This window comes from Pyxicephalus adspersus, chromosome 1 (assembly GCF_032062135.1).
Source record: "Pyxicephalus adspersus chromosome 1, UCB_Pads_2.0, whole genome shotgun sequence".
Taxonomy (NCBI): Eukaryota; Metazoa; Chordata; class Amphibia; order Anura; family Pyxicephalidae; genus Pyxicephalus; species Pyxicephalus adspersus.
In genome coordinates this window covers 60,515,664-60,542,184 of record NC_092858.1, presented here as the reverse complement: position 1 = coordinate 60,542,184, position 26,521 = coordinate 60,515,664, and the positions used below count along the sequence as shown (strand labels likewise).

General features: G+C 36.6%; 1 protein-coding gene across 14 annotated transcripts in view; it reads left to right on the top strand.

Annotated features, from left to right (window-relative positions):
* Positions 1-26,521, top strand: part of DOCK9 (dedicator of cytokinesis 9) — a 132,742-nt gene that overhangs the window by 69,911 nt on the left and 36,310 nt on the right. For all 14 annotated transcript variants that reach the window (XM_072411472.1, XM_072411481.1, XM_072411447.1 and 11 more), the window contains exons 8-26: positions 874-1,048; positions 1,662-1,723; positions 8,105-8,179; positions 8,593-8,733; positions 9,673-9,873; positions 10,806-10,928; positions 12,357-12,439; positions 13,092-13,214; positions 16,947-17,026; positions 17,111-17,295; positions 18,371-18,436; positions 19,449-19,541; positions 20,623-20,746; positions 21,263-21,384; positions 22,268-22,354; positions 23,311-23,400; positions 24,833-24,948; positions 25,616-25,685; positions 26,338-26,463. In XM_072411472.1, coding sequence (XP_072267573.1) covers positions 874-1,048; positions 1,662-1,723; positions 8,105-8,179; positions 8,593-8,733; positions 9,673-9,873; positions 10,806-10,928; positions 12,357-12,439; positions 13,092-13,214; positions 16,947-17,026; positions 17,111-17,295; positions 18,371-18,436; positions 19,449-19,541; positions 20,623-20,746; positions 21,263-21,384; positions 22,268-22,354; positions 23,311-23,400; positions 24,833-24,948; positions 25,616-25,685; positions 26,338-26,463 — 2,142 coding nt within the window. The remainder of the gene's footprint in view (positions 1-873; positions 1,049-1,661; positions 1,724-8,104; positions 8,180-8,592; positions 8,734-9,672; positions 9,874-10,805; positions 10,929-12,356; positions 12,440-13,091; positions 13,215-16,946; positions 17,027-17,110; positions 17,296-18,370; positions 18,437-19,448; positions 19,542-20,622; positions 20,747-21,262; positions 21,385-22,267; positions 22,355-23,310; positions 23,401-24,832; positions 24,949-25,615; positions 25,686-26,337; positions 26,464-26,521) is intronic.

Below are 26,521 nucleotides of genomic sequence, written 5' to 3'. Positions count from 1 at the left end.
AGAGATTTGGAGTAGAAAAGATACAAACCAAGTAAAAGATACAATGTATCCTAAACCTTTTAGCAGAACTAGCAAGCTGCCCAGACTCACAAACCCTCTTTGGGAGAAGCCAAGACTGAGCAGCTGTCCGATGACAGCCAGGCAGAAAGTGAAAATTGCAGGGCGATCCACCCAGCAAAACCTGCTAAGTGATAACACTGCATCTGTCACCTTGGGAAAGGGGACCTGTAACATCATTGAACTATGCATATTCTTGTAACACAGGTTAAAAAAAAAAAAAAAAAAAAACAGGTGTCTCTAAGTGGAACTAAAGTTAAAGTATAAAAGAACTAGTGGCAGAGGCCTTTATTGCAGAACGAACAGGCAATGTTTGTTCTGCAATTAAATAAACCTATCATCCTAATAGCAATATTTTAAATAAGGTAACTTGTTCTTGCTATGTTGCAGATGCATCATGTTCATGAGTGTAAGATCTTATTTACCTGGTCCTCGTTTAGGATCTTCAGCCACCTTGATTGGCCAGGTTGGAAAAGGGGCATTGCCTTTCCCTTCTACTATAAACATTCTGCGTGCTTGCACTTTCTTTTTTTAAATTTAGTTCTACTTAAACCTCTCTCTGCTATTTCCAAAGGCTATGAACATTTGAATTGTTGCATCAAATGGCAGATTCACTATAGCTTTGTAAACTGAACCTTATCTGTCCCCCACGTTTTTACTAAAACAATGTTTTAAGTAGCGGTTTCAGAAAAAAAGAAATTCTTTCTTGGATCCTCACCAACAATTGTAGTACGTGTATCTAAAAGAGCTTTGTAAAAGTTTGATCATGTAACTAGTTAACATTTAAAACTATTTCAACTGTTTCACTGTATTCAGAACAATAAAGTAAGACGGTTTGCCTTTGAGCTGAAGATGCAAGACAAGAGCAGTTATCTTCTGGCCGCAGACAGCGATGCAGAAATGGAGGATTGGATTAACACTCTTAACAAAATCTTGCAGTTAAACTTTGAAGCTGCCATGCAAGAAAGGAGAAATGGAGAGTCCCATGAAGGTATGATATCAATCCTCTCTTTCCCCTAATCTGGGACTGTAAACTGAAAAGATTTAAAACAGTTAATTGGTTTGTTTTATTGAGTTCCTAAAACCACTTAGGTTTGTCTGACATGTATCTCCTTGTTTTATAATGTAATTATCTTGTGACTTGTATAAATGTGTCTGAATACCTAAACTCAATTTTGTATTGTCCTGAAGTTCAGAATTATTAAACACTCTGTCTTTAATATTTCACCATCTAGAAGCTCCTTTGGTTTTTTACATAGAATAGTCTAAAAAAAAAAATGTAAAGCAAAAAAAAAAAAAAATGTAAAGCAAAAAAAAAAAAATGTGTTGAGATGTTTTTTACAGCCCCCAACAAATTTAAATCTTCCTCAAAAAACTTTTACATGTCAAAATAACCAATCGTTAAAGAAACATAGAACAAACATTTTATGTAAAAGTCAAGCTTTGCTTTGCCTTTGGTCTCCTTATAACAAGCCTGTCCATCACATTAAAGGAGCCATAGGACACAAAACTGTCATAGATATGCCTGTAATTTTGTGTATCTCTCTGTATCTCAATTTAAGTCTGATTTACAGTAAATCAGATTTTTTTTTTCTACTTTTCAGATGATGATCAGAACAAATTTGATAATTCAACGTCCAGTATTGACAGTTACCTCCCAGAGAAAGTAAGTATTTGTCTTTTTGTTTTGTTTTTTACTTTTTGTGTATGTTTCTTATAGGCCGGGGTAATTATAGAAGAAAGACAAATGAGGAAATGGTTTCTGTTTTGCATACTTCTTTATAGTGCTGTAAGATATAACAAACTTTCATTAGGACCAACCTTCAGCATCATTCAATGACAGACCTTCATCTATTCTAGCTCAAAGTTGTGTCCTCATGCTAGGCACTACTGTTCAGCATTTCTCCTCCTGACTTTACCTTTGGGAACATTTGGGTAATGCATGTTTTGTATTCCTGCTATATTTTTCAAGTATTTCTTTGAGTGGGTTTTCTGATGGTAACAGCAGTGACCTATGTTTGTCTACAGAAGAGTTGGGAGACTGGAACAGAGCGTTGTCACCCCATAGACAGATGTCTGAACTACAGCCGTGTACAAACACTAGTTTTGTTGACACCCAAAATGCATGTTCATGGTTGTATAGGTCAAAGCTCTTGTCTCTGTACAGCTGTCCCCTGTTGACTTTTGGTGATCTGTCCTGCTGGATCACTAAATGACTGACAAAAATGTCCTCTGCTGTTTTCCAATAGGGAGGTCAAAGTGGAGTCTCTTGCCCAATTTTGTTCTCCCATTTCCTCCTCATAGTCCAAAACAGTGCTGTCTGTAGCTTAGATGGACATTCTCATAATTACCTATTTCTGACTTGCTCTGACCCTTGTGTTTGAATGTCATCATGAAAAACGCTCAATAAAATGGTTTTTTAACATTAAGTGTGGAAGGACTTAGGATCATTGGTAAAAAGTACCCTATGGCCCCATATGCTTTTGGACAAAAGTCTGTATTATTTATATGTAATATATACCTGATAATGTTTTTTTACTTTAATAAATGCAGAAAGTAATGTAGAGAGATCTTCTATACATTCCCTTTTATTCATGTTTGTTCAGCCCCCCTTACAATCTTTTGATCTGTTACACATTTTGAACATTACATTTGATTTCCACAATGGTAAATATTATTCTTGTGAGGATGCTGTACTTTGGCAGAGAAAGAATAGTAGGATAGAGATTTTCTGCTTGAACTCCAGTCAGAGCCTAGGGGAAATTGGGTTTGTTAGTAGATATTTTCTGTTTAGGAAGGAGACCAGGTTCTGAGGTAATTGTTTCCAATCTCATTTGCTCCAGCAGAGATAGATTGTGGCAACTCTGTCCAGATTGTTTAATGAAAGTGAAAAATGTTCAGAAAATGGTCCATGTAATCACTGCAAATACAGGACAACTAAACTGTTATCGTCTTTGTACGTTTTGAACAGATTACTCAATGGTTTATATAACTTATGTTAATTCTTTAGAAGGCTCTGTAATGGGTGTAAAAAGAAGCCATATCAAAAACAACTAGTTCTGTATCCAGAATGTTGTTTTCTAGATAATTTATTTCCTGATGATTGCATATTTTACAAGGCTCCCAACCTTTAAATGTAAAACTGTACCACAATAAATTCTATCTTGTATTATTTTACAATGATTATCAGATTTTGAAACATTTTATTGTATTGGAAGCTTTTACTAGTGCAGTGCTGCATGTCATGTGTCTGTTCAAAAGGAAGATTGTTCACAATGTTCGACTAATCCTTAAGTGATTTACCTGCTAAATAGTTGTCCACAAAATCAACTGTGTTAGTCTGCAATAATTTAGTTTACTTTATCTGCTTCAACATATTTATGCAGACAAGAATAGCTTCTATTGACTGTTCTTTTTAAAGGCCAGAATAGCTTCATGTGTCCACTCACAATTCTGTTTTGTCTTGTATGACGTGACTGCTTTCAAGTAAATGTTATCATATCCATTTGTTATTCATTAGGCTGTAAGTGAGTACAGTATGTGCAGAATTGCATAATCTGGTTTCCTAATTCCCTTTGGATATAGAGGAAGCAGCTATGGTAAATGTGTACTGTTAGAATGAAAATGTAGAATGCCTGAATTTCCTAGATAAGGTTTCCAATGACAAGAAGCTTAGAAGTTGTGCCAGGCCTTTTTCTAATGCTGAGACTGCTTCAAGTGACTCCTCATTTTAGATAATATTGATATACTTACTAATGCATCTCCAGACAGATATAATTTTTCTGATGCTTGATGTAATGGTATTTTGACGTTTTATGTTATTTGTATTATTATTTGTTGTTTTCAGGTAAGTATTTAAAGAAAACCTATACTTGGAGAAAATGTAGTCTTTCTTTTCCTTATCTTAAGGCTTAGCTTTTATGCCAACCCTTTGGTTTAGTGTTTTCTCATGGAACAAGTATGCATATGTGGAGTTCTGATTTTGCTTTTTGCATGTTTGTTGCGGCCCAATGACTCAAGAGTATTAAATCTTTTCCCAACAGGAAAATTATTTTTTCATTTTATCCATATGTGTTACTCAGTACAAACATTTTTAATGGAGTTTTTTTTTTTTACATTGGCTTATAGTAAAAAGTAGAGAATTCATGCTTTATAGTATAGATTTCATGCATCCCAGGGCGAACATTTAAAAGACCACCCCCCTTCCCAGGAAACAGAGGCAATTTCCCCAAGTAGCAGATCTGAATAATAAATACCCAGGGCAGACCCCCAATGCAAACCCACAGTGATAGACCTCAGTACAAACACCCAATACATAGCCTAAATGGCAGGCCTCAGTAAAGACCTCAGTACAAGTGCCCTGTACAGACCCCTATTTCAGATGATCCAGTGACAGGTCGCAGTACACACTCTGTTGTTTTCTAAATTTCTCATGTCATAGTTTTTGAGATTTGTAGGCTGTGACAATGGATGTGTGACATTTGTTTAAAGTGCGTTTCATACAGGTTCTTACAGGAAGGCTAAAATAAATATAGATGTTGTGAGTCGTAACCTAAATTCAGGTGTCTAGCCATCTTTTTCTAACTTTTATACACTTCATGGACAGTAGAATGTAGAGAAAGAGGAAACATATATGAGGGGTAAATGTGCAAAAAATCTTTATTAAAGGCTAAGTCTTTACAGACTGTTTACTCAACATTTAAATGTCCACGATTGAAATTCCTGTTCAGTCCAATAGGACAGTCCACACAACAGCAAGGAAAAGCACTTTAAATGATGTAAATGCTTCTAGACCTTTATAAAGGCTTTTGAGAGCTCATGACTTACATATTTGCCTTTTTTGAATTCTGGCTTTAAAAAAAAGTGGCCATAAATGTATTTGAAGTTAGTATAGGGGTTCAAAAGTGTTTAAAAACAACACCACTGTAGACATGACATAAAGGGTCATTATAAATTTCGCATGCAACATAAATTATCCTATGTGCGATGTACCCAAGCAAACTTTTGGCAGTTGGTCATCCTTTGTTTGGTTTATATATGTTTTTATGTTTTCTGAGCACCACATAGGCACTTCAGCTGATACATGCTTCTCCACCACTTCCTCACCAGCTACTCAGTTCAACGATTCACAAATTCCCAGTGTGGTTATGCTAGTTCTGAATGTGCTGTGCTGTCGTCATCATCTTTGGTTTGGATTGTACATGCACATCTGGAATTAGGCTTGCATTTCCACTGTGGCATACTTGTATTTTAATTTACAAATTATAAATCCATGTGCTATGAACTTCTGAACACAAATAAAATCTGATCAATTATGGTCTGGCAAATGTTGCTGTAAAGCTTAATGAATAACAGGAGGAAAGTAGCTGTATGGTAATGTTGAAAAATTTGTCTTCATTATATATAAATTGCCCCCTGCTGCTCTTGATGATGATTGTTTTGTGACACAATCCTTTAGGCCAAAGTATATGAGCAAATATTATGAGCGAATGTTATTAATTAGGGGGATTGAAAGTAAAATGCATGTGTGTTACCTTCCATTTCTGTTTACTGGTTATTGGTATTGATTACACTGCTCAACAAAAAAAATGATTTTTTTAATTTGCCAAGAATGTTTCAGTTTATTTAGTGTATTTCAGGTCTGCTGAATCCAGAAATGACATCAGTTTCAATGAATTGGCTCTAGTTCTTGTGATACAGGAATCAGAATAGGCGATTTTACGAACAACAAATGTTAACACAGAATAATATTATCAAACTTTATTTACACCAAAGTTTTGCATTTTATCAATTAAATGTAGCATTATTTTAGTGAAACTTCTTTTTATTCATACATTATCTTTTCTACAGAAATATGAGTTCTTCGAGAAGTTGTTTAAATGACCCTAATGTATTTTGCTACATTTGTAGTGAATATTCTCAGCAAAAACTGAGATGAAACATTACAGAATTTGTTAAACAAGCATATCTTGCATATTTTGGTAATAAACTGGGGGACCAAGATAAGTATTGGGCTCCCCATATAGTATGCAAAATATGTGTACAGTGTCTACCTCACTGGAAAAATGGAAAACTGAAAAATTTGGTTTACCTATGGTATGGCGAGACCCCAAAAATCATCAAAATGATTCTTATTATTGTTCTGTGATAGTGAAAGGTTTCAGTCATTACAAGAAAAACAAGTGGGAGTGCCCCGATTTGGAATCAGCAAGACGACCTGTGCCGTTACCGGTGTTCAGTAAACTCCCTGATATTCCTGTATCCGACATGGAGGGTATACAGGGTTTGGAGTGTAATCCAGGAGTTAGCAGTGGAAGTGAATATGAAGGAAGTGTTTCATCAAACCAGCAGTTCTCCCAAGAAGAGCTCAATGATTTAATACATGACCTAAGTCTGTCAAAACAAGCAACTAAACTTTTAGCATCCAGGCTATAAGAACAAGAACTGTCTGAGACCGGAAGATAAAATAACGGTTTATAGGACAAGAGAGATTACACTCCTACTGTATGTCAGTGAAGATGGAGACTTTGTGTACTGTTTTAAAATCCCTGGACTACTAGCCCATATAGTTGTAGCAGAATACCGAGGAGAAGACTGGCTGCTTTATATAGACAGTTACACTCAAAGTTTGAAATCTGTTTTACTGCATAATGGCATCTGCTATGGAAATTGGTCACTCAACAAAACCTAAGAATAGGAAAATATCAAAATGGTCTTACAAAAGCTTTGCTATCATGAACACCAATGGTCCAAATGTGTTGATTTAAAAATATTGAACTTCCTACTTTACTTTACAGCAAAGTGGATATACAAAGTAGCCCAGTTTCATCTGCTTGTGGGATAGAAGAGCAAAGCGGGATCACTGGAAGAAAGTGACATGGCCTCCAAGCGAAAACATGAAAATAAGGTGCAGCAAACATCATTAACGAGCCGATGGTTCACCAAGAAAAAATCATTCTCCCTCCATTACACATAAAGTTGGGATTAATGAAGCAACTTGGTAGAGCTCTGAACAAGGACGGTGATTGCGTCAAATACATTTGTAGATTCTTCCCTGGATTGAGTACTGAAAAATTAAAAGCAGGAATCTTTGATGGACCCCAGATTTGGAAACTGATAAATGATTCAAATTTCACAAGTTACATGACTGATACTGAAGCTTCTGCCTGGCACATCTATGTCATGGTGGTCAGGAACTTCTTGGGTAACCATAAAGCACAAAATTATAAAGAACTGGTACAAAACTGGCTCTTAAACATTAAAAATTTGGGTGCTACTATGAGCATAAAGGTACACTATCTCCATAGCCATTTGCAAAATTTACAGAAAACCTTGACGATTTCAGTGAGGAACAAGGGGAGAGGTTCTATCAAGATATAAAGGTGATGGAAGAAAGGTATCAGGGAAGATGGGATAGACACATGATGGCAGACTACTGCTGCAGCCTTCAACTTGATTGTCCTGATCATCAGCATAAAACGAAATCATACAAACTGAATTTTTTAATGACTTCTTTGTGATTAGTTCTGTAAATTTACTGAATATAGACTATATTGTCATTAAGTATTTCAAAAATTTAATTTTGTAGGCATATCTAGTTTAATTTTGCTTTATTTTCATGTTTCTTTAGTTTTCTCTGAGGTTATCATTGAGGTCATTATTTCAAAAACTAGAGCCAATCCAGCAAAACCAATACCATATTTAGAATATGTGCATCAAACACAACCTAAAATGGCTTTTATCTGTTTGGCAAGAAAATATTTGTTGACCAGTGTAATTATTATATATTTTTTTTTTAAAAAGCTGATTCTTGTCGTCCTTCCCTTGCAGATCTGGGTTATTTTTTAGGCTGTTTACTCACTTTTTAGTTGCCTATACCCAATCGATTGGAAGTTTACTTTATTTTATATAGGGTATTCATTCCAGATGTATTATATGAACAAATATGTGTAGACATCTGATCACCCTACCTACGTTATATGACGTTCTGCATTCCATTCCAAAAGCAATGGACATATATTATACATTTTTGTTTTTATCATTCAAGAGTACAAGAGAAGCAGAAGCCAAATTAAAAAATGAAAGCAGAGTCAAACTTTTTGCCTTGGATTCAGACACACAGGTGAGCACTGGTTGCATAAGTATTTTTTTTTTGGGGGGGGATGGGGTGGAATAACATTTTCTAGTTACTTACCATTTTATGGCACTGTTCTACTTGTAAAAGTCCTGTAAGAATCCAGGTCAACAGACTTCCAGACTGATCAGTTCTCCAAGTTGCTTTTGCAGAATATACTTTACTCAGAATACATATCCCTAGTGTGAAATGTTTTTTTTATGTTGGGCTAACCCACCACTGAAAGTGCCCAAACTTTTTGTGACATGGATGGTCTGAGCCAGAGCACCCTTATATGTTTTTGAGCATTTGCTGCTGCCATGTTTGATAGTAAAATAATTTGCTTTACAGTTGTTGGACTTTCATAAATTATTATTTATTTTGTATATGGATGTTTAACTATCACATTCTTCTCCTTCCAGAAACTTGACTTCTCTGGGATCGAACCAGAGGTAAAACCATTTGAAGAGAAATTTGGAAAAAGGATATTGGTGAAATGTAATGATTTATCTTTTAATCTACAAAGTTGTGTGGCTGAAAATGAAGAGGGACCAACTACAAATGTAAGAATTAAATACATTTAGACTTTGTGTGTGTGTATGTGTGTATGTGTGTGTGTGTATATATATATATATATATATCTCAATTAATATAAGTGGTATTCATGTGGAGCCTTGCTGTGTCTTAACCTATACAATAATTGACAGCTATAATTTATTATATAGCTTTTGTCCTTGTTGCAACAGTTCTGTACTCCAAACCAGGCTGCCAGGAATTGTTTCGACTGATTTATGTTGCAAAATTTATAGCCAGTAAAAGCTTGCTAAACTTTGTAATAAAAGGACTTGGAAAAGTAATTTATGTTTTATACCTGCTTGCATACTTAGTGTGGGGATACTTGCATACATTTTTTGGGTGTGGTTGATTTTTCATGATTCTAGAATGGGAAACACAATGTAAGTGTGCTCACAAAATTATCACTGTCATGCTGGTTTATGCAAATCTTCCAATAGCTTTCAGGTGTTTAACTATGCCCGTTTAACCATATTTTAACAAATCACTAGCCCCCCATCCATAAGGCCCAATTGACATCTTCATTCTGGCCCATTGTGTTTTTTCTATTCAGCACACCCCAATCCGTAGTAGATCATTGCTGTGTTTTGTGGTTATATGTGTGTGTATGCATTGTGCTTTAATGCACTATGGAAAATAAATGGCACTGTAACACGCCAACGTATATTTAGCGTTATGACAAGTGTTGTACTGCAATGCACCACAGCTGACAAAAGGGAATGGCAGCCTAAATCTGGATGCTTTAGATTTAAAAAAGGCATAATTTCAGGGACTTTGGAAAGACTGAACATTCTGCGCACCACATGGTTACAACATTACCCCTGTTTTACACTCATTATTCATTGAATTAGGCTAGTGCTTGTACAGGTTCAGCAGACTTCTGTATTAAATTTTAATGTGATTTCCACTTGTGCTTTTTTCATGTCCAGGTTGAACCATTTTTTGTTACACTATCCCTGTTTGACATTAAAGCCAATAAGAAGATATCAGCTGACTTTCATGTAGACTTGAATCATTCCTCTGTGAGGCAAATGATCCCCCTTCCTCAACATCTTTTAAATGGTGGAGGAGACTTTGGGCGCAGGATTGCAGGATGTGTACAGGAATCAATGCTGCAGTATCCCAAACAGGTATACCTAAGTGTCCTGAATATCTGTTTTAAGTGCTCAATATATATTTTACTGAAAAGTGTTTCTAAATAATTCAAACTGGAAATGTATTTATAACATGTAAGGAAATGCAGAAGAGGAAGAGTTTAAATAATTGAATAATCTTAAGATCTGTGCTGAGCAGAGCTTATAACTATTACCCTGTAAAGTGCTTGATGGACAAGTTATACTGAGGAAGACCAGGTCAAGTAACTGCTCTTGCATCAGCTGACAAATTGGGCATTAAAGTTGTAGTTTTATGTTTATTTATTGTTTTACCTAAATTGCACATTTCTAAGATATTTAGTTGAGGAAGGTTCAAGCATTTTAACATGGGGGAACCCCTAAATAACTTTTAGGTCCTAGGGAACCCCTGCTATAATTACTATATTCACAGCTCACAGTACATTAGTGTGGTGGTCAGTCAGAAGAAAATCATCCTTACAGACAGCAAAAAAGATCATTGATGTTAAAATGACCTGGGAGGCAAAAACTGCTCATTGCTTAAGGAACTAATTTCCCTCTGGTGAAAGCCTAATTTTCCACCAAACCCTGCTTGAGAAACACTGAACCTAGAGCTATTCTATAAATGAGTTTGGGTAAAAGTGTCTTTTTCACCTTTGTTTCTTGCACATACTGAAATAGATGATTTCAGAAATTTAGAGAGAAGGGGGGGTATATCAATATTTTGAAGATAGAAATATATATAACATTGTATAACATTGTTGGTTGCTAATGAGGTAACCTGTTTTGGGCAGATTCCTCTCCTCCTGTGTCTTTGTATCTGTCTGTTATTTGCAACTCCTTTGTACAGCACTGCATATTATATTGGCGTTATATGAATATTGTTTAATAATAAAATGTATGTATTAGAATAATATGGCCAGTATTACATCTTTGTAATTGTTCCTTAGGGAATTTTCTCTGTCACATGTCCACACCCGGACATCTTCCTTTTGGCCAGAATAGAAAAGGTTCTCCAAGGTAGCATTGCACATTGTGCAGAACCCTACATGAAGAGCTCTGATTCTGCAAAGGTAAATCATCCTTACTAATATTTTTCCCAATATATGCCTCGTAGTTCAGAGTTTCGGCATTCTGTTACCATTGATTGACCATTGCTTATCTAGATTCTACCATTCAAATCCACAGGCATCATTAGGTGACAATATGCAAAAGACACTATATTAATCACTGGCTGCTTAGTTCCTGTTCGCACTTTCCTAAGTTATATTTCTATGCCAGCAAATTTCTTGATGCTCTGGATCAGACAGCAGTTTTTTTGTCTCTTCAAGGAGACTGCTTGAAGGACAAATTCTGCTTAGTAAAACCAGTCTGTGTATTTTCCTCTACATGTTTTTTGATCATTTATTTATAATGATTAAGAATTTATAAGAAAAGCCTTTCTGTATTTTTTTTTTGTTTAATGCCTGTGGTATGTCCACTGTTAATGGTTTATTTTTAACCTCCCTGAATTGATCTCCAGGAAAAGTTTAGGTAAGGCACTTGACCTAAATGTTTCAGTGCTTGATTCTTTTTCTCCAAACTTTTACCTGAAGTTTGATTAAAATTTCAGTGGTTATAATAATTATTGATATATAAATAACTTATGTATACACTTTCTGACAAATACTATTAAAAGCATAACTTAGGCTAAAATATCAACCAGGGATTGGTAGCATTGAGAAAGGAGTATACCTGAGCCCTAATCTTTCACCTCCCAGGAAAAAGAAAAGTTGTCACTTCAACCCACACTTTAGGTGTCATTGTGGCCTAGACTTTTACATGAAAGTTAGTGCAGTTTGTATTCTTCTCTGCCTAGTATAACAAAAGATGACTATGGAGTAAACCATATTATTTCTTTTCAATCAAAGTCTTGTGGTGGTATGTCAGCATCAACATATTGTCATCTGAATAAAGTCAGTCCTTAACATACAAGAAAGATAGGCCAATTGCTGAAAGAACTGAATATTGTGTAGTTTTTCATGTGGCTTCATAGAAAGGGTAGACATTTATAAATTGATTATTTCATATTATTCTTCACTCTTTGGAACTTCAGTTATGGAGTTCTTTTTTCATGTTCGATGAACACAAATTTTATATTTTATTTGTCTGCCCAACCTTAGTTCATTAGGGCTTGGCTTATGTATTTGTACAGCTTACTGTTCCAACCTCCATACTATCTGCTGGCAGTGTAGCCACATTTTCCTTTCAATATTTATTTTTTTATATTCTGTTTTGGACTTTCTCCAGCTTGAAGCCTGTTTTTGTAGCTTCTCTCTTTAAATTCACAAGCCTTTGGTTCCCAGGGAAAGGTGTGATTTTATCCCAGCAGGCAGTGTGTCTCTAGAAGAACAAGCTGCTTGACCACCATTGCTGCCTATCCTCAGATGTTCTTTTTTTAAAATACTTTTTTTTAACTTGAATCAATGTTATGTTTTTGTGCTTTTGTAATAATTTACCAGGTTGCTCAGAAGGTTTTAAAGAATGCCAAACAAGCATGTAGCAGACTTGGACAGTACAAGATGCCTTTTGCCTGGGCAGCAAGGTAAGCCATTTTCAATATCGGGTTTAATTGTGATTAAAGAGGCTTTGACACATCAGAAAAGCAAAAAGCTGCTGACAAGGATTAAAGAGCAGGCCGGCACCTAAACATTTCTATACCTTACATAGATTTCAGTCCAATTTCCCAGGCTGTTCAAAAAGCCATAGCTTGGATACGTATGGGGTAGTGTCATAACTTGACCATTCCATCCCATCACATTAAAACTTGCCTGTTACTGTAATTGGCTGCCTCACTATCTAGAATACATGTGCAGCAGGCAGAAAAAGACAGGCCGCTTTAGTAATGTCAGTTAATGCAGAAACTTTGCCTTTCAGAAATGCCAGACATTAGGTGTTCTGTCATTTTTGCAGCTGCTGTCTGCAGCTTTTTGATTTCTTAAGTGGGAGTTGAGGGTATTTTTAATCCTATTTTTGGTTGGGGAATTAGTTTACATTTCTGAAACTGCAATGTTTTTTTTAAGGTTGTGACCAGTTTCAATTGTGTTCTTTTAGGAATTATGTTTGCCAGTAATTCTTGTCTTTAATTATCCTGTGGAGTAGAATGAACTATGTTCAGCATTTATTTATAGTTTAGTTTACTTGTCACTCAATACCAAAAGATAAATCAGTTGATACTGTTGTTTTTTTTCCCCCAGACCATTATTCAAAGATTGTTTAGGAACACTTGACAAATCTGCAAGATTTTCTGCTATTTACCGTCAGGATAGCAACAAACTTTCAAACGAAGATATGTTGAAATGGCTTGTTGACTTTAAAAAGTAAGTAGGCTGCCCTTTTATTTTTATACATTTTTGATATATGATATATGTTGTATATGTCACTTTATGGGCAACATGGAGCCCGTCATTGCTGACCTACTTTGAATCATGGGCTGAAATGGAATGTTTCAAGTGGCATAGACAAATTTTATGGACCATTGCCAGCAGAACAGCTGATACTACCCTACAAGTCCATGTAAAACTACAACAGGTCAAATGCAGCCAAAATGCATCCACAATAATTTCTGAATGATCTCTAAAGCATTTAAAACTAATAAAAACATTCCTTTGTATAGCTGCTTAATATAGTCAACTACCAACTAATATAGTCAACACAGGGTTCAGAGATACTTTTTTGTTTGTAAACATGGACCTTGTTGTCAAATGTAAAAGCATTGGCATTGAACAGAGAGGTTTTCAAGCTTGTTGTCAAATGTAAAAGCATTGACATTGAACAGAGGGGTTTTCAAGCATGTTAACAGCAAAAGATTGTTTTTGGTTTGCTACCTTCAATCAAATGCATGCCAACAGCAACTTGTAAACTTAGTATAAATTATTACACTAGGTTGATCACACTAATGCACTACTACAAGTGATTAGACCATGGTTTCCTAGCTTTTTCAACATGGAGAGAACCCCTGAAATAACTTTCACGTCTTCAGGGAACCCCTGCTATGATTACTCTATCCACAACTCAGTGTACATTAGTGTGCTGGTCAGTGTGAAGAATCATTTTTGGAATCCTTACCTCTCCCCCCTGTGCCGGAGCTGCTGAAAGCAACTCTTGAGGCAGATATCTCTGAGGAGGAAGTACACAGAGCTATACGGAACCTGAAACCAAATAAACACCCAGGGCCTGACGGCATCTCGGCTATATATTATCAGCAATTCCGTGATCAGCTAGTACTACGCCCTACCAACTTATTCAATTGCCTCTTGGGGGGGGTAAATAGGTTGGCTATGACACTCTTACAGCGAGCATTTGTATGATCCCTAACCCTAATACTGATCACTCCACTCGGGCGAACTACAGGCCTATTTTATTGCTAAATTTAGATGTAAAATTGCTGGCTGCCATTTTGGCTAGGCGTCTGAATACTGGTATACTATCCAAATTTGGCAAGGATCAGGTGGGTTTTATGCCTCAAAGACAGGTCGGTGACAATGTTCGCTGCATCTTGCACCTAGTCAACCAGGCTCACAAGAAAGGGGTGTCTGCAATGCTGTTACTTTGGTTGGGGCTTTGTACGCTAATCCCAAGGCATTTGTGAAGTACGCTGGCTACTGCTCAGATTATTTTCCTATACAGCGCGGTACTAGGCAAGGATGCCCACTGTCACCTCTGCTCTTTGCCCTGGCTATAGAACCTCTAGCTGTTATGATTCATGACTGCCCCGATATTTGGGGCCTAGAGGTTGCGGGGAAGCAGCCCTGTGATTTCGCTACCTAATTTCTCCAAGATTCTAAATAACTTTGCGGTTGCCTCTGGGCTCACAGTTAACCGTGACAAGTCTAAGACCCTAAATGTATCCATGTCTTCTAGTCTCAAGGCCTTTGTTCAATTCAAGTTCCCTTATCAATGGGAGGATTGTAAAATCTCATACCTTGGTATTCAGCTAACTGCTTCATATGGGAAAATGTTCGCAGCAAATTATGGCAATGTCTTAAGGTCAACCACCACCATGCTGGAAACATGGAAAAACTACCAGATCTCCTGGTTTGGGAGGATAGCTGCTCTTAAGATGTCACCCTTCCCAAAATTACTCTACCTATTCAGGGTGTTGCCCATAAATGTCCTTTTGTATATGCTTAGGTCCTTACAACAACTATTTCTCAAACAGTAGGCCCAGAGTGGCTAAAAGAATTTTGTACTTTTTCAAAACCCATGGGGGTTTGGCGGTTCCCAGCATACTACTTGGCTGCCCAACTAGCCCCCTTGGCTGCCTACCATGCTGCCAAGCAGGCGCCTCTGTGGGTTTACCTTGAGGCATCTTTGATGGCGCCTGATAGCCATAGACACGTTACTGTGGACCCTCCCAAGGTGGCGCAAACATATTAAGGATCCTATAATTAAACATTCCCTTGTAATGTGGGATTTAGTTAAATATTCGGGTAATTTGATGTCCCCACACAGGCTGCTAGCTATTATCACTTACAACCTAGATTTTCCACCAGGGTATGAGGATCCCAAACACTTTGCGTGGTGGATTGTCAATGGTTTCAGTAGGTGTATGGATCTGGTGATGATTAATGGAGTGAAATCCTTTGATTCTATTAGAGAACATTGTGATGCTAAACCTAGCAAGTTCTTCACACATTTACAGCTGAAGCATTATGTCCAGGGCATCTCCCAATATGAACAGGTATGTGACAGATAGGGTACGTAAAGGCGTACTTTCCTTGGTGTACCTCTCATTCCTGTTAGCAAATTATACACACCCTTTGCTATATATCTCCCATTTGGAGATCGTTATAGGGAGTCAGCTGGATGAGGAGCAACGGCAACAGGTGTAGGACGCCACGGTACTCCTAACGTAGCGTTTCATGAAACACTTTAAGCTCTTGCTCAGGTGGTACATGGTCCCTACCAGGTTGGCAACATACCGCTCCGACTGCACAGGCGACTGTTTCTGCGCCAGTGGGAGGCCAGGCACTTTGTATTATATTTGGTGGCAATGCCCTAAAATCAGGAGGTTCTGGACAGGGGTCTATCAAATTATATACACTCTGTTGGGCTGAGGTATCCGTAAGGACCCATTCAAGGCCCCTTTAATGTTACATCCTGTGAGAATATCCAACAGCCAGTTCCGGCTCATATCATATGTGTTCACAGCAGCAAAACAGACACTTGCTAAGTCATGGTGGTCAGGGATTCCCACAGTGGCACAGGTGAAGAGTAAAGTCATGTAGTACCTGGTAAATGAAAACATGGTAGCCAGAAGCCAGAATGGATTGCACACGTTTAGAAAGGTTTGGGATCCATGGATCGAGTACTAATTGCCGTCAGATTTTGATAGCTCTCTTCTTACTATATGGTTGAGTGATGGATAAAATTCTACCCTAATCGTGTGTACATGGGACTTTTAAGTCCAGGAATCTGGAAGCTGACCCCCCCCCCCCCCCCTTCCTTGTTCATCTCTTTTTTATTGTCCCCTATATGTGGGTCTTGTTGGGTCATTAGGGGTGTTTATTATGTGCTCCATAATAGGGGGCAGCTGACTGCTCCCCTGTTGACAGAACTGTGTATGAATAGGTCCCTTGATACAACTAATGCTTTACATTTCCATATTTCATTGTCTGGGTCCTCTTATGGGGGAAGCTATGCCTGGCTCTGCTGTATCATCTGTTATTATGCTCTGTATGTCTATTGTTATTGGTTTTTGTCTGTGTTCTGTTGCATGGTTTTGAATGTTGGAGAGTAAGAAGAATAAAAAAAAATAAAACATAGGTACAGGACAGCTGGGGCATAATACAAAAAAAAAATATAGTGGGATGTTAGAAAGCCCACACAATCATTGGGGTTACTGAATATCTATGGCATAAACAACTGGGACTGCTATTTTTTTGCGTCTTGCCTTTCCATTCTTTGACATCCAGCTACAGTGTGCACCCAAAAATAGCACTGGATCCGGTTTTGTTTTTCATTTTTATGTTTACTGTTGACTACCATCATGTTATTTATAAGTAATAATAAAATTGTTGTAATAGAACATTCTGTTTATCTTTTTTCAGGCCTGAAAAGATGGCCAAGCTTCCAGTTATTTTAGGAAATTTAGACATCCACATTGACAATGTTTCTCCTGATTTTCCAAGTAAGTGGACAGTGTTCAATAAAAAAAAATTACAGTGGTCCTAAAATCTATATGGTAAAGTGTTTGATTATATTATTTCTGCAGATTACGTGAACTCCTCCTACATTCCCATGAAGCAGTTTGAAAATGGTGCAGAGATTGTAACATTTGAAGTGGAAGAATTTGTTCCTTGCATTCCCAAACACACACAACCTTTCACCATATACAACAACCACCTCTATGTTTACCCAAAGCACTTGAAATATGATGGTCAGAAGGCATTTGCAAAGGTGCGGGAAACCTTGTTTTACTCACAGCTTGTATGCTTAACAGTTTTTTTTTTTGTCTTGTGATATTTTGTTTTTGTGTTTGTGTTTGTTTTGTGTCTGTGCATTTTACAAGCAGTTAGGCTATGTACACACATCTGATAATTCTCGTCCGATACGTGCCACAGGGCTCGGACGAGAATCTGACGTGTACAGAGGCGGTCCGACATAGTTCATTGATCCATCCTAGTGCTAAGATGCTACGATGAATGGCCACAATGGAAGTGAAGGCAGGTGCAGCAGGGTGCCGCTCACTCATTTTTCCCCCTCCACTCTCCATAGAGCAGGATGGCGATGTATGTACAGCACTCATGTATTCATCTTTAAGCTGTTTGTCGTTGGAAACGATTGTGAAAGATCAAGCGAAAATCTTGTGTGTGTACACAAAAATATTACTGCATTTAAGTACCTTAGGGGGCCATATTTGGGTCTAACATCAGCTCTTGTCATGGCAACGACTCCACATGTGATTAATGTCATCTAAGTGTTAAAACGCAGTAGTGTATTTACCAGCTGACGAAGCTGACTAAGTTTGGATGAGTGGATGCTCCCTATGAGTCCTGCTATCGATCTTATCCCAGTGGGGTCACGCCATTTCCTGGTGGGGTCCACCATTGTAGTGTAAATACATCACACCAGACATTATTTTTTAGTTATCACTAGTCTGGAATGCATTCTGTAACCCCCAGTTTTAATTGGGTGTTAATTATAGGGTTACTTGTTTGTTTCCTAATGGCTGCCTCCCACATAATTGTCATTTTAGTAAGGTGCTATGATTTCTCTATTTGTCTTAGAAAAGTCCATCAAATCCACTTTCCCTAACCAACCATCACAACTTTTGTGTTTGATAGTGCTTTGAACTTGGTATAAGATAATCTGTTTAGTTAAGCAAGTGTAAAATATTTACATATTCAGTCTATAAGTGGCCCTTATTATACATTTTGCCTTTGTTATGTTATCTTGCTTCTGAAGTAACTGAAGTTGCCTTATTCTGTTATTGCTTCATTTATCTATTTTAGTGTATTCTTCTTTCTTTTAGGCCAGAAACATAGCCATATCAATTGAATTCAAAGATTCAGATGATGAAGAGGCACAACCATTAATGGTGGGTCTTTTTATTTTGCTCGTTTGTTTTACTTATTTACTTATTTTTTATCCATGTAAGATTTCTTATTAAGTTTGTTTCCTGTTCTTTTATGTGTGCTTTGGCAGTGGCTATATATAAAATATAGGTGAATATGTGGTGTTTAGTAGGAAGGGAAAAGTGGAGGGTGATAACGCTACAGCTAACTTTAAATCACGTAGTTATCCAAACTTCCTCATGCATGCTCTTTAAATACTAAAAACTAAAGTTTATGGAAGAAAACACTTAAGAGCTAGACCAGGATGCTGCTTATCTAAAATTCATGAATAAAAAATTATAGCAAACATAGTTGTGTGGCTGAAGAGCCCTGTATCACCTTACTACTCTGCCTCTATTGTTCCTGCTATTCATTTTTGTTATTCAACACATTGTAATGGTTCAGTGTACAATCCTGTCATCTGCAAACTGCAGAGAATAATAGCTGGGTATAGGGATAAGGTAACTTGCATGTTCATGCATGGACCTTATGTCATCGGTTGCTGACCAGTAAAGACTAATAAAAGGAGACGTGAGACTTAGAAAAAGACTGTGAGAAGATGTCACCAGCGAAATGATAAGGAAGGCAATATAAAAATAAAACCTGCCATAATATTGCAGGTACGGTGGCATATAACAGGGTAAAAATGCAATGAAGGAAAAAATTCCCTTATACCTTTAGTGGGACATCTGTGGTCATTTTCAAGTGCATGAGTGTGTTACAATTCTTTATGTTGTTTTAGTGTTACAGAGATGCAGTTAGTGTTCTTTGCAACACCCAAAAACACTTCTGAAAATTTCATACATTTTCATCCATCATTTGGTCCTTCAAACACAACTTTTTAATGAAAACATCTGTGTAAACTAGGCCTGACAAGTAAAGCAGCTGAGGATTTAGTCAGGCATAAACATAGTATGAAATCATACCCTTGAAAAAAATATAATTTAATTTATTTAGTAAATAAACATATCTGAATACCTTTCCCTATTCTCACAGTGTATATATGGCAGACCCGGTGGGCCTGTTTTTGTGAAAAATGCCTTGGCCTGTGTTCTGCACCATCAACAGAATCCTGAGTTCTATGATGAGGTAGGTTATGTTATATTATGCTTGGCATGTGGGTTGAGGCGAACTTTTAGATTTGACACAGTTGAGTTTCCTTTAGAAAGTACACTATTTGCCAAGAGCACTTATTGAGTCTCTATGATTGTAAAAAAAATTCCAGCTTGTTTGGCTAAAGGAGTATTTTATTTGAAATTATGTGTGTTGAATGAAAGCATGTAAGAAATACAATTACCGTATTTTCCGGCGTACAAGACGACTTTTTAACCCCGAAAAATCTATGACAAAGTCAGGGGTCGTCTTGTACGCTGGGTACCAGTACTTACCTGCAGCGCCCGGTGTCCTCGCTAGTCCCCTCTCTGGTCTGGCGTCCCTGCGAGTCCTCCTGTGCCTCCTTCTGTCTTCCTGCTTTTCAGCTTACACGAGTCCTCCTGGGCAGGCTCGCGTTGCTTCACAGCAGGACTCGTGTAAGCTGAAAAGCAGGACGTAAGCCTGGATTTGGCTCTCCAGTGGAGAGCCTGGATTTGGCTCTTCACTGGAACACGCCCATTCATTAAAGGAACGTGCCCATTCATTACTAAGAACTAGTAGTGTACAGTTCTTTCTGCCTCTCAGTTCTCACACAATAGTGAGATCTGACAGGCAGAAGGAACAGTACAATACTGGGCATATACCACGACCCCCAAATGATTGGTTAGAGTGGGGGGTCGTCTTATACGCCCAGTCGCCTTATACACCGGAAAATACGGTAGTTTTGTTGTTAGTTATGAACTTTGAACTCCTGAGTATTATCGGGTTTGATGTTTGAGTTTCATATACATACTTGCATTTGTTTAATACCCTCTCTTTTTGGGTATTCTGATTTTGTGAAATACTACCACAGCTAATTGTGCACTATGCTGTGCAAGAAGGACAATATTTATGTTTTATTTTAGGCGTTTCTGTTGATTTTTTCTGTGAACAATCGGTATAATATAAGTTTGCCTTTTTTCCTAAAGGATTAAAAATCTAAAGAGATATATTATATTCTTGGGTTTTTAACAGATTCTCTTTGTTTAAGCTGGCAGACTGTGAGCACAAAAATGTTTTTTTTTTTATCTTTTTGCAGATTAAAATAGAGCTGCCCACGCAACTTAATGAAAAACACCATTTGTTGTTCACATTTTACCATGTCAGCTGTGACACTTCTAGCAAGGGAGGCACAAAGAAAAAGGATGTCATTGAAAGCCAAGGTTTGTGCTTACACAAAGTTTTATAGATATGACTTAATAAAAATAAATACTGTCATTTAAAACTAACCTCAACAATAACATATAACCTTTGCTATTAAGATTTTTGTTATTTATGCAGATAATATTTATAATCAACAATTTTATATAATGTTCTTTGATTTTAAAGCTCAATGTGTGTCTTGTATGCACTGGTTGATCTGTCTTGCAGCACAGAATATAGGCCATATCTCAGAGGAGCAGTGTGCAGGGACCAGAGCAGCAACTAAAATAGTTCTTTGTCTAAAAAACAGTATTTCATTTATTATGAGTTTTCCCCTTGTAAGAAGCAAGGGCTATTGAAATATCCAATAGCAACTGATAAAATATCCCCCCCATATGTTTAATTGAAGCATTTCTTAAAACAGTTCTTCACTAAATGTATAGTTGTAGATAGTTTTGTTGTCACTGAATCTAAGGTCATGAGAACTACTGATTTCCAAGTGCGGTATGTGAATGTATGTTTGTTTTTGCACACAGTTGGATATGCCTGGCTGCCTTTGCTAAAGGATGGTAGAGTGGTCACTAATGAGCAAAACATCCCAGTTTCTGCCAACCTTCCCGCTGGTTATTTGGGTTATCAGGATTTTGGTATAGGCAAGGTATGGAAGTTGTACATTTTTTACAGCTATGCGCTGCTATGAGTAAATATGCCGATTTATTCCATTAAAGGACAAAATTTAGTGGCCACCTCCATTGTATTACCAAGCAACAAGGAACAAAAAATGTGCATTGGGACAGCCTGAAATAAAGGTGGAACGTGTATGGACAGCTTTTCAGGCAGTGACTGCTGGGTCTACTGTATGTCCTTGGCATATAATAAATTATATATATATATATACATACATATATATATTCATTTATTTATAGAGAAAACATGTTTACATGTTTATGTATGTACTGCAGATTTTTTTTTATTACCTATTGAAAATTAGCAGTTGACCAGTCAAGGGTCTGAATTTTTCATATCGATCAGATCTCTGTATTTGTGATTGAGGCAATTATAAGTAAATTATAAATTTGCCTATACTAAACTGGTTTGCTGTGTTGGCAGTTTTTGTTATTTCCAGAAATATAAAAACTACTTTAAGAACAATACAGTGTATAAGAAAAAAAAAACTTGTCAGTGGCCCAAATTTCTACAGTAGTTCTGGACAAAGCACATCTGTTCCAGCTTTACCATTTTTGTGCTATTTTTTTTATATATCTCATCATGTATAGAATGTATAATTTTCAAGTGGGTTTGTAGAAAATACCAAGTACTCAAACTGGTTTAAGATGTTTCTATTACATTTTCTGTAATCTATCAAGTTGTCAAGTTTTGTTTAGTTTGTGTCACTCAAAAAAGCAAATTTTTTTGTGATCGTAATTTTTAAGAGTTTAAACAAAGTGTACCTGCCTATCCACTTTGTATGTATGGAACATATATAATATTTGAAAACATATATAATATATTTATCTTTTTTCTGCCTTGTTTCTATACAGCATTCTGGTCCGGAAATTAAATGGGTGGACGGAGGCAAGCCATTGCTAAAAATCACTACACATCTCGTGTCCACTGTTTATGCACAGGTAGTTTAACCATATTGTAAATTTCTGTTTGAAGCAGTGCAACCATTATCAATACTAATATTATACTATGTTATTACTATATGAAAAGCTACCTTTTTCATATTCATGAGGTTCATGTTGAGTTCTAAACAACTGGTTCCGATTATTAGGTAGGTAATGATATATCAAACGTTGTTATAGGTTGTTCTTTTTAAACATTTGTTAGGGTATGCTTACATGATCTATTAGTTATGGTTTAAACTATTCAGCTTAAAGTTATATGCAATCATTTGACAATGGATGGGTTACCAAGCATAGGGTCCTCATCTGCAGCCCCTGATATCACCAAGGAACTACACATTTTGATCTGTATATTTAATGCTAAGAGAACTCTTCAATATATCCTAAAGGAAATGGTGAACACAGACTGAACTGGAGGCCTAAAACATGTTGCAGAATACTGTGAAAGACTGGAGGATTACTGCTAGTCCCTTTGGGATCCTGCTGGGATCCAAAAGCGGTAGCAATGGGTCACAAGTTGGACATCAGCAGTATAGTCTATAGTCAGAATAAAGGAAATGTTTTGGCTCTTCTGTGTAACTTCAAACGACTTCCTATTGCCTATAAGCAGCTTTAAATATTGAAAAGATTGAATAAGATTTTGGGATTCAAAATCATAAAGTAATTTGCTTAAAGTAAACATGTAGTGAAAAACATGGTGTTTGGTTTCATTAAGTGGGCTCCCATGGCAAACATGGCCTTTGCCATGGAGCAACACAATAGCCAAGGCCTATTTTTCCTATTATTTTTCTCCTGGATATCTGTAAATGTGCAAACTTTATGTGAACGTTGTGTTGATATGTGAACACATAAAAATTAATTGTATTGATTTATCAATCAAAGTTATATGTTCCTTTAAGGTTAGCTCCATGTTGTGTGAGGACCAACTAACTTATTTTTTTTTTGTTTTTTTTTAGGACCAACATTTGCACAACTTCTTTCAGTATTGCCAGAAAACAGAATCTGGAGCACAGGCCTTAGGAAGTGAACTTGTAAAATATTTAAAGGTATTTATAATACATATGGTACATAAGGATAGATTCAAAGTGGTTAGCTTATGTGTGCAGTGACGCAAGAGGCTTGTGTTTTTATTCAGTATTTTCATTATGTCTGTGTAATCATTATCCATTATTTTTTAAAATTTTCCAGCATTTTGCAGGGAAAGCAGATTGTCAGGGCAGGCAAAAAGATTGGGTGTAGGGCACCTTTAAGGTTTGTGACATTTGACCAGTCAGTTTGGGCCAGTAATGTATGTACAGCTCTATGTTTATAAACTAATCATTACTCAGAGCTCCTTTGCAATCTGTATATCTGTATAAATCTTACAATGCATCCATGCTTGATTTTAGTTTGTGACTCCTTATATCAAATCTAGTTGCATTGCAGCAAAGCATCCAACATGCCCAGTGATAACAGAAAGGAAGAAAGAAAAAGATTTGTAACCAAAAAGTAGATGCCCCAACAGAGACATACACATCAATAAAAATCTTAGAGCTTGTAATCCTCCCCTGCTTCATTTAAAATATAAAAAATAAAGTTTGATTGGTGTATGCAGGATTTTCTGATATTTACTGTAGTGTCCACATTTGTGATAACTAAAGAAAAACCTCAACCTGCTTGATTAGAGAAACCAGAATTGCCTCAGTTACTTGCACATGCTACAAAACGGATGTCTAGGATAACATATCTAAACACTTTGTTTTTGTTTTTGTAGATATTTTTGGCTTCATTAGGTGGGCTTCCACAATGCACAGTGTGCTTGCTGATCAGCTTTACTAGCGCTCAAATCACATGGTTTTACTTTAAGCCTGAAATGTAAAGAAACTATTCAGTACACAAAAATCCTTCCCCTTTTTATTCTTTTATCTGTTCTACAAAAGTGGTAAAATTCCAGTTTTCTTAAGCAATTACGTTCAGCCAAGTATTAGTGCTGCAAATGTGAGTCACTGACATTATGTAAACACAATGAGCATGTAGAGTGCAATGGATAACCAAACGTTTCTACAGAAACCCTTCTCTTATACACATAGGGGTTGACATTTCAAAAGTGAAAGTACATTCATTTTATATTTTCGTAGGCAAGTCAAAACCTAACTGGTTGCTTCAAGCTTTGTCCTCATTGTTTCTGTCCTTAATTCTTAAAAAAGAAAAAAAAAAAGTGCCTCATATTGTGTTTGGTCTAGCCATATCGCCAGTCAATTCTGAGTTAAATAAAATTTTCTTGACTTTAGTACAAACTTCATAAGTCTTTCTAGTAGATACTACACTGTTTTACGTATTTTTTTCTCATAAATAGGTGAGTGAAATATATCTTATTACTGACAGTTCACAATAATTGTATTGTTTAGTTGTTTTCTTAAAAATACAATTTATAGGCAGGAATAATTCAGCTTTTTCATGTAAACACATTGAAGTATCACACTTTTTTTTTTTTTTCAGAGTCTCCATGCAATGGAAGGACATGTCATGATTGCCTTTCTACCAACTATCCTTAACCAGATGTTTAGAGTGCTTACTAGAGCTACTCAGGAAGAAGTAGCTGTCAATGTAACACGGTAATACTTATTTATTAAGTATTAAATCAGCTGTGCTCTTTAACACAGTGCTACTTTATCAGGCTGCAAATGCCCTTCACTTGCATGTGGTTTTCTGTACTTCTACTTTCTGTACAGAATGAGGGCAGCCCTGTATAAAGATATTGCTTTTGGCATGATTGCTAGGTGATGATAAATGCATGGATTGGTCTTGAACATCCCAGGCTTGAGCTGCAGTGATAGTGTTTCAAATACATTCAAATACAGTCTGTATTCAGACACCAGATTTCTGCAATAGAGATGTGATTGATAATTTGATTAGTACATGCATTTCCTTTTTCTGCTTATTTAAGCCGATAAATATCTCTTTTTGGCTCAAATATTTTATGCATTGCTTTGGTTCCTTAATTATTTGTTGCCATTACTGTGCAGGGTGTTTTGTTTGTAAAATTTGAACATGGGAAATCCTTGTTTGCAGGACATTATACCAAAAAGTACCTATTTATTAAAGAAACATTTGTTTATTACTATTCTGCAGTTATTTTTCAAAGATCTGCTGATAGTAACTGCACTTTAGTCAGTAGTGGTGGTTCTTTTGATTTTTATACCTGTGCACTGGGGAGTGCCACGTTCATTTTTACATTGATTCATTTTTACGAGTTTAATACTTTAATTCATGGTGTTGCAGGGTCATTATCCATGTGGTTTCACAGTGCCATGAAGAAGGACTGGAGAGCTACCTGAGGTCATATGTAAAGGTAATTATGTAACAATTTTTATTTGTTGGTAGTTTGTTGGTAAATTTTTTGTTTGTTACACTCTTAAAAGGCAGTACATATGATACACTATTAAAGTTAATTCTTGTGCCCTGTTAAGTCTTAGGTCTTCAGAAGCAAATCAGGACTGACCTCATGGTAGGGAAGCTTTCCACTTGGCCTGAAGTAAAATGCTGCTTAATTGTTACGTGAAATTTCTAAAAGCAAAAAAAACATGCCTTGCCCAGTGCACTGCTTCTGAGAATGCTCAGTGCATATATCGTCGCATAGGAGACTTCTCCTGAGCTAGATTAAATACCAGTTATTAGATACCAGTTATTTGGAAGTGTCTTATATTTTTATATTGGTCTCTGACATTTCCTGTTTGTGGAAGCATTTCTTCCCTAGGTATTCAAACATTTTAGACATCTCTACTTCAGCCAAGTGTACAGCAAGAATATGCTAATTTATGCAGGTCATTGTAAAGTTAGTAGCAGTTATTCACATTAATTGAGTTTATTCAAAAGTCCCATTGAATGTGTCCATCTACTACCTGTTACCTCAAGAAGTGCAGAAAATAAAGTCTGATTCTTTGTAATAGCTTTTTATTGTGTAATAGTAAATCTCTTGTTAATGAATTTTATCATTGTTCTAGTATGTCTACAAGGCAGAGCCATATGTTACATCCGAATACAAGACTGTACATGAAGAGCTGGCCAAATCCATGACTATGATCCTCAAGCCTTCTGCTGACTTTCTTACCTGTAACAAGCTCCTCAAGGTACATTAAATGCTAATGGTTACTTTTTAAGATGACCATGAATTTCATTGGTATCTTT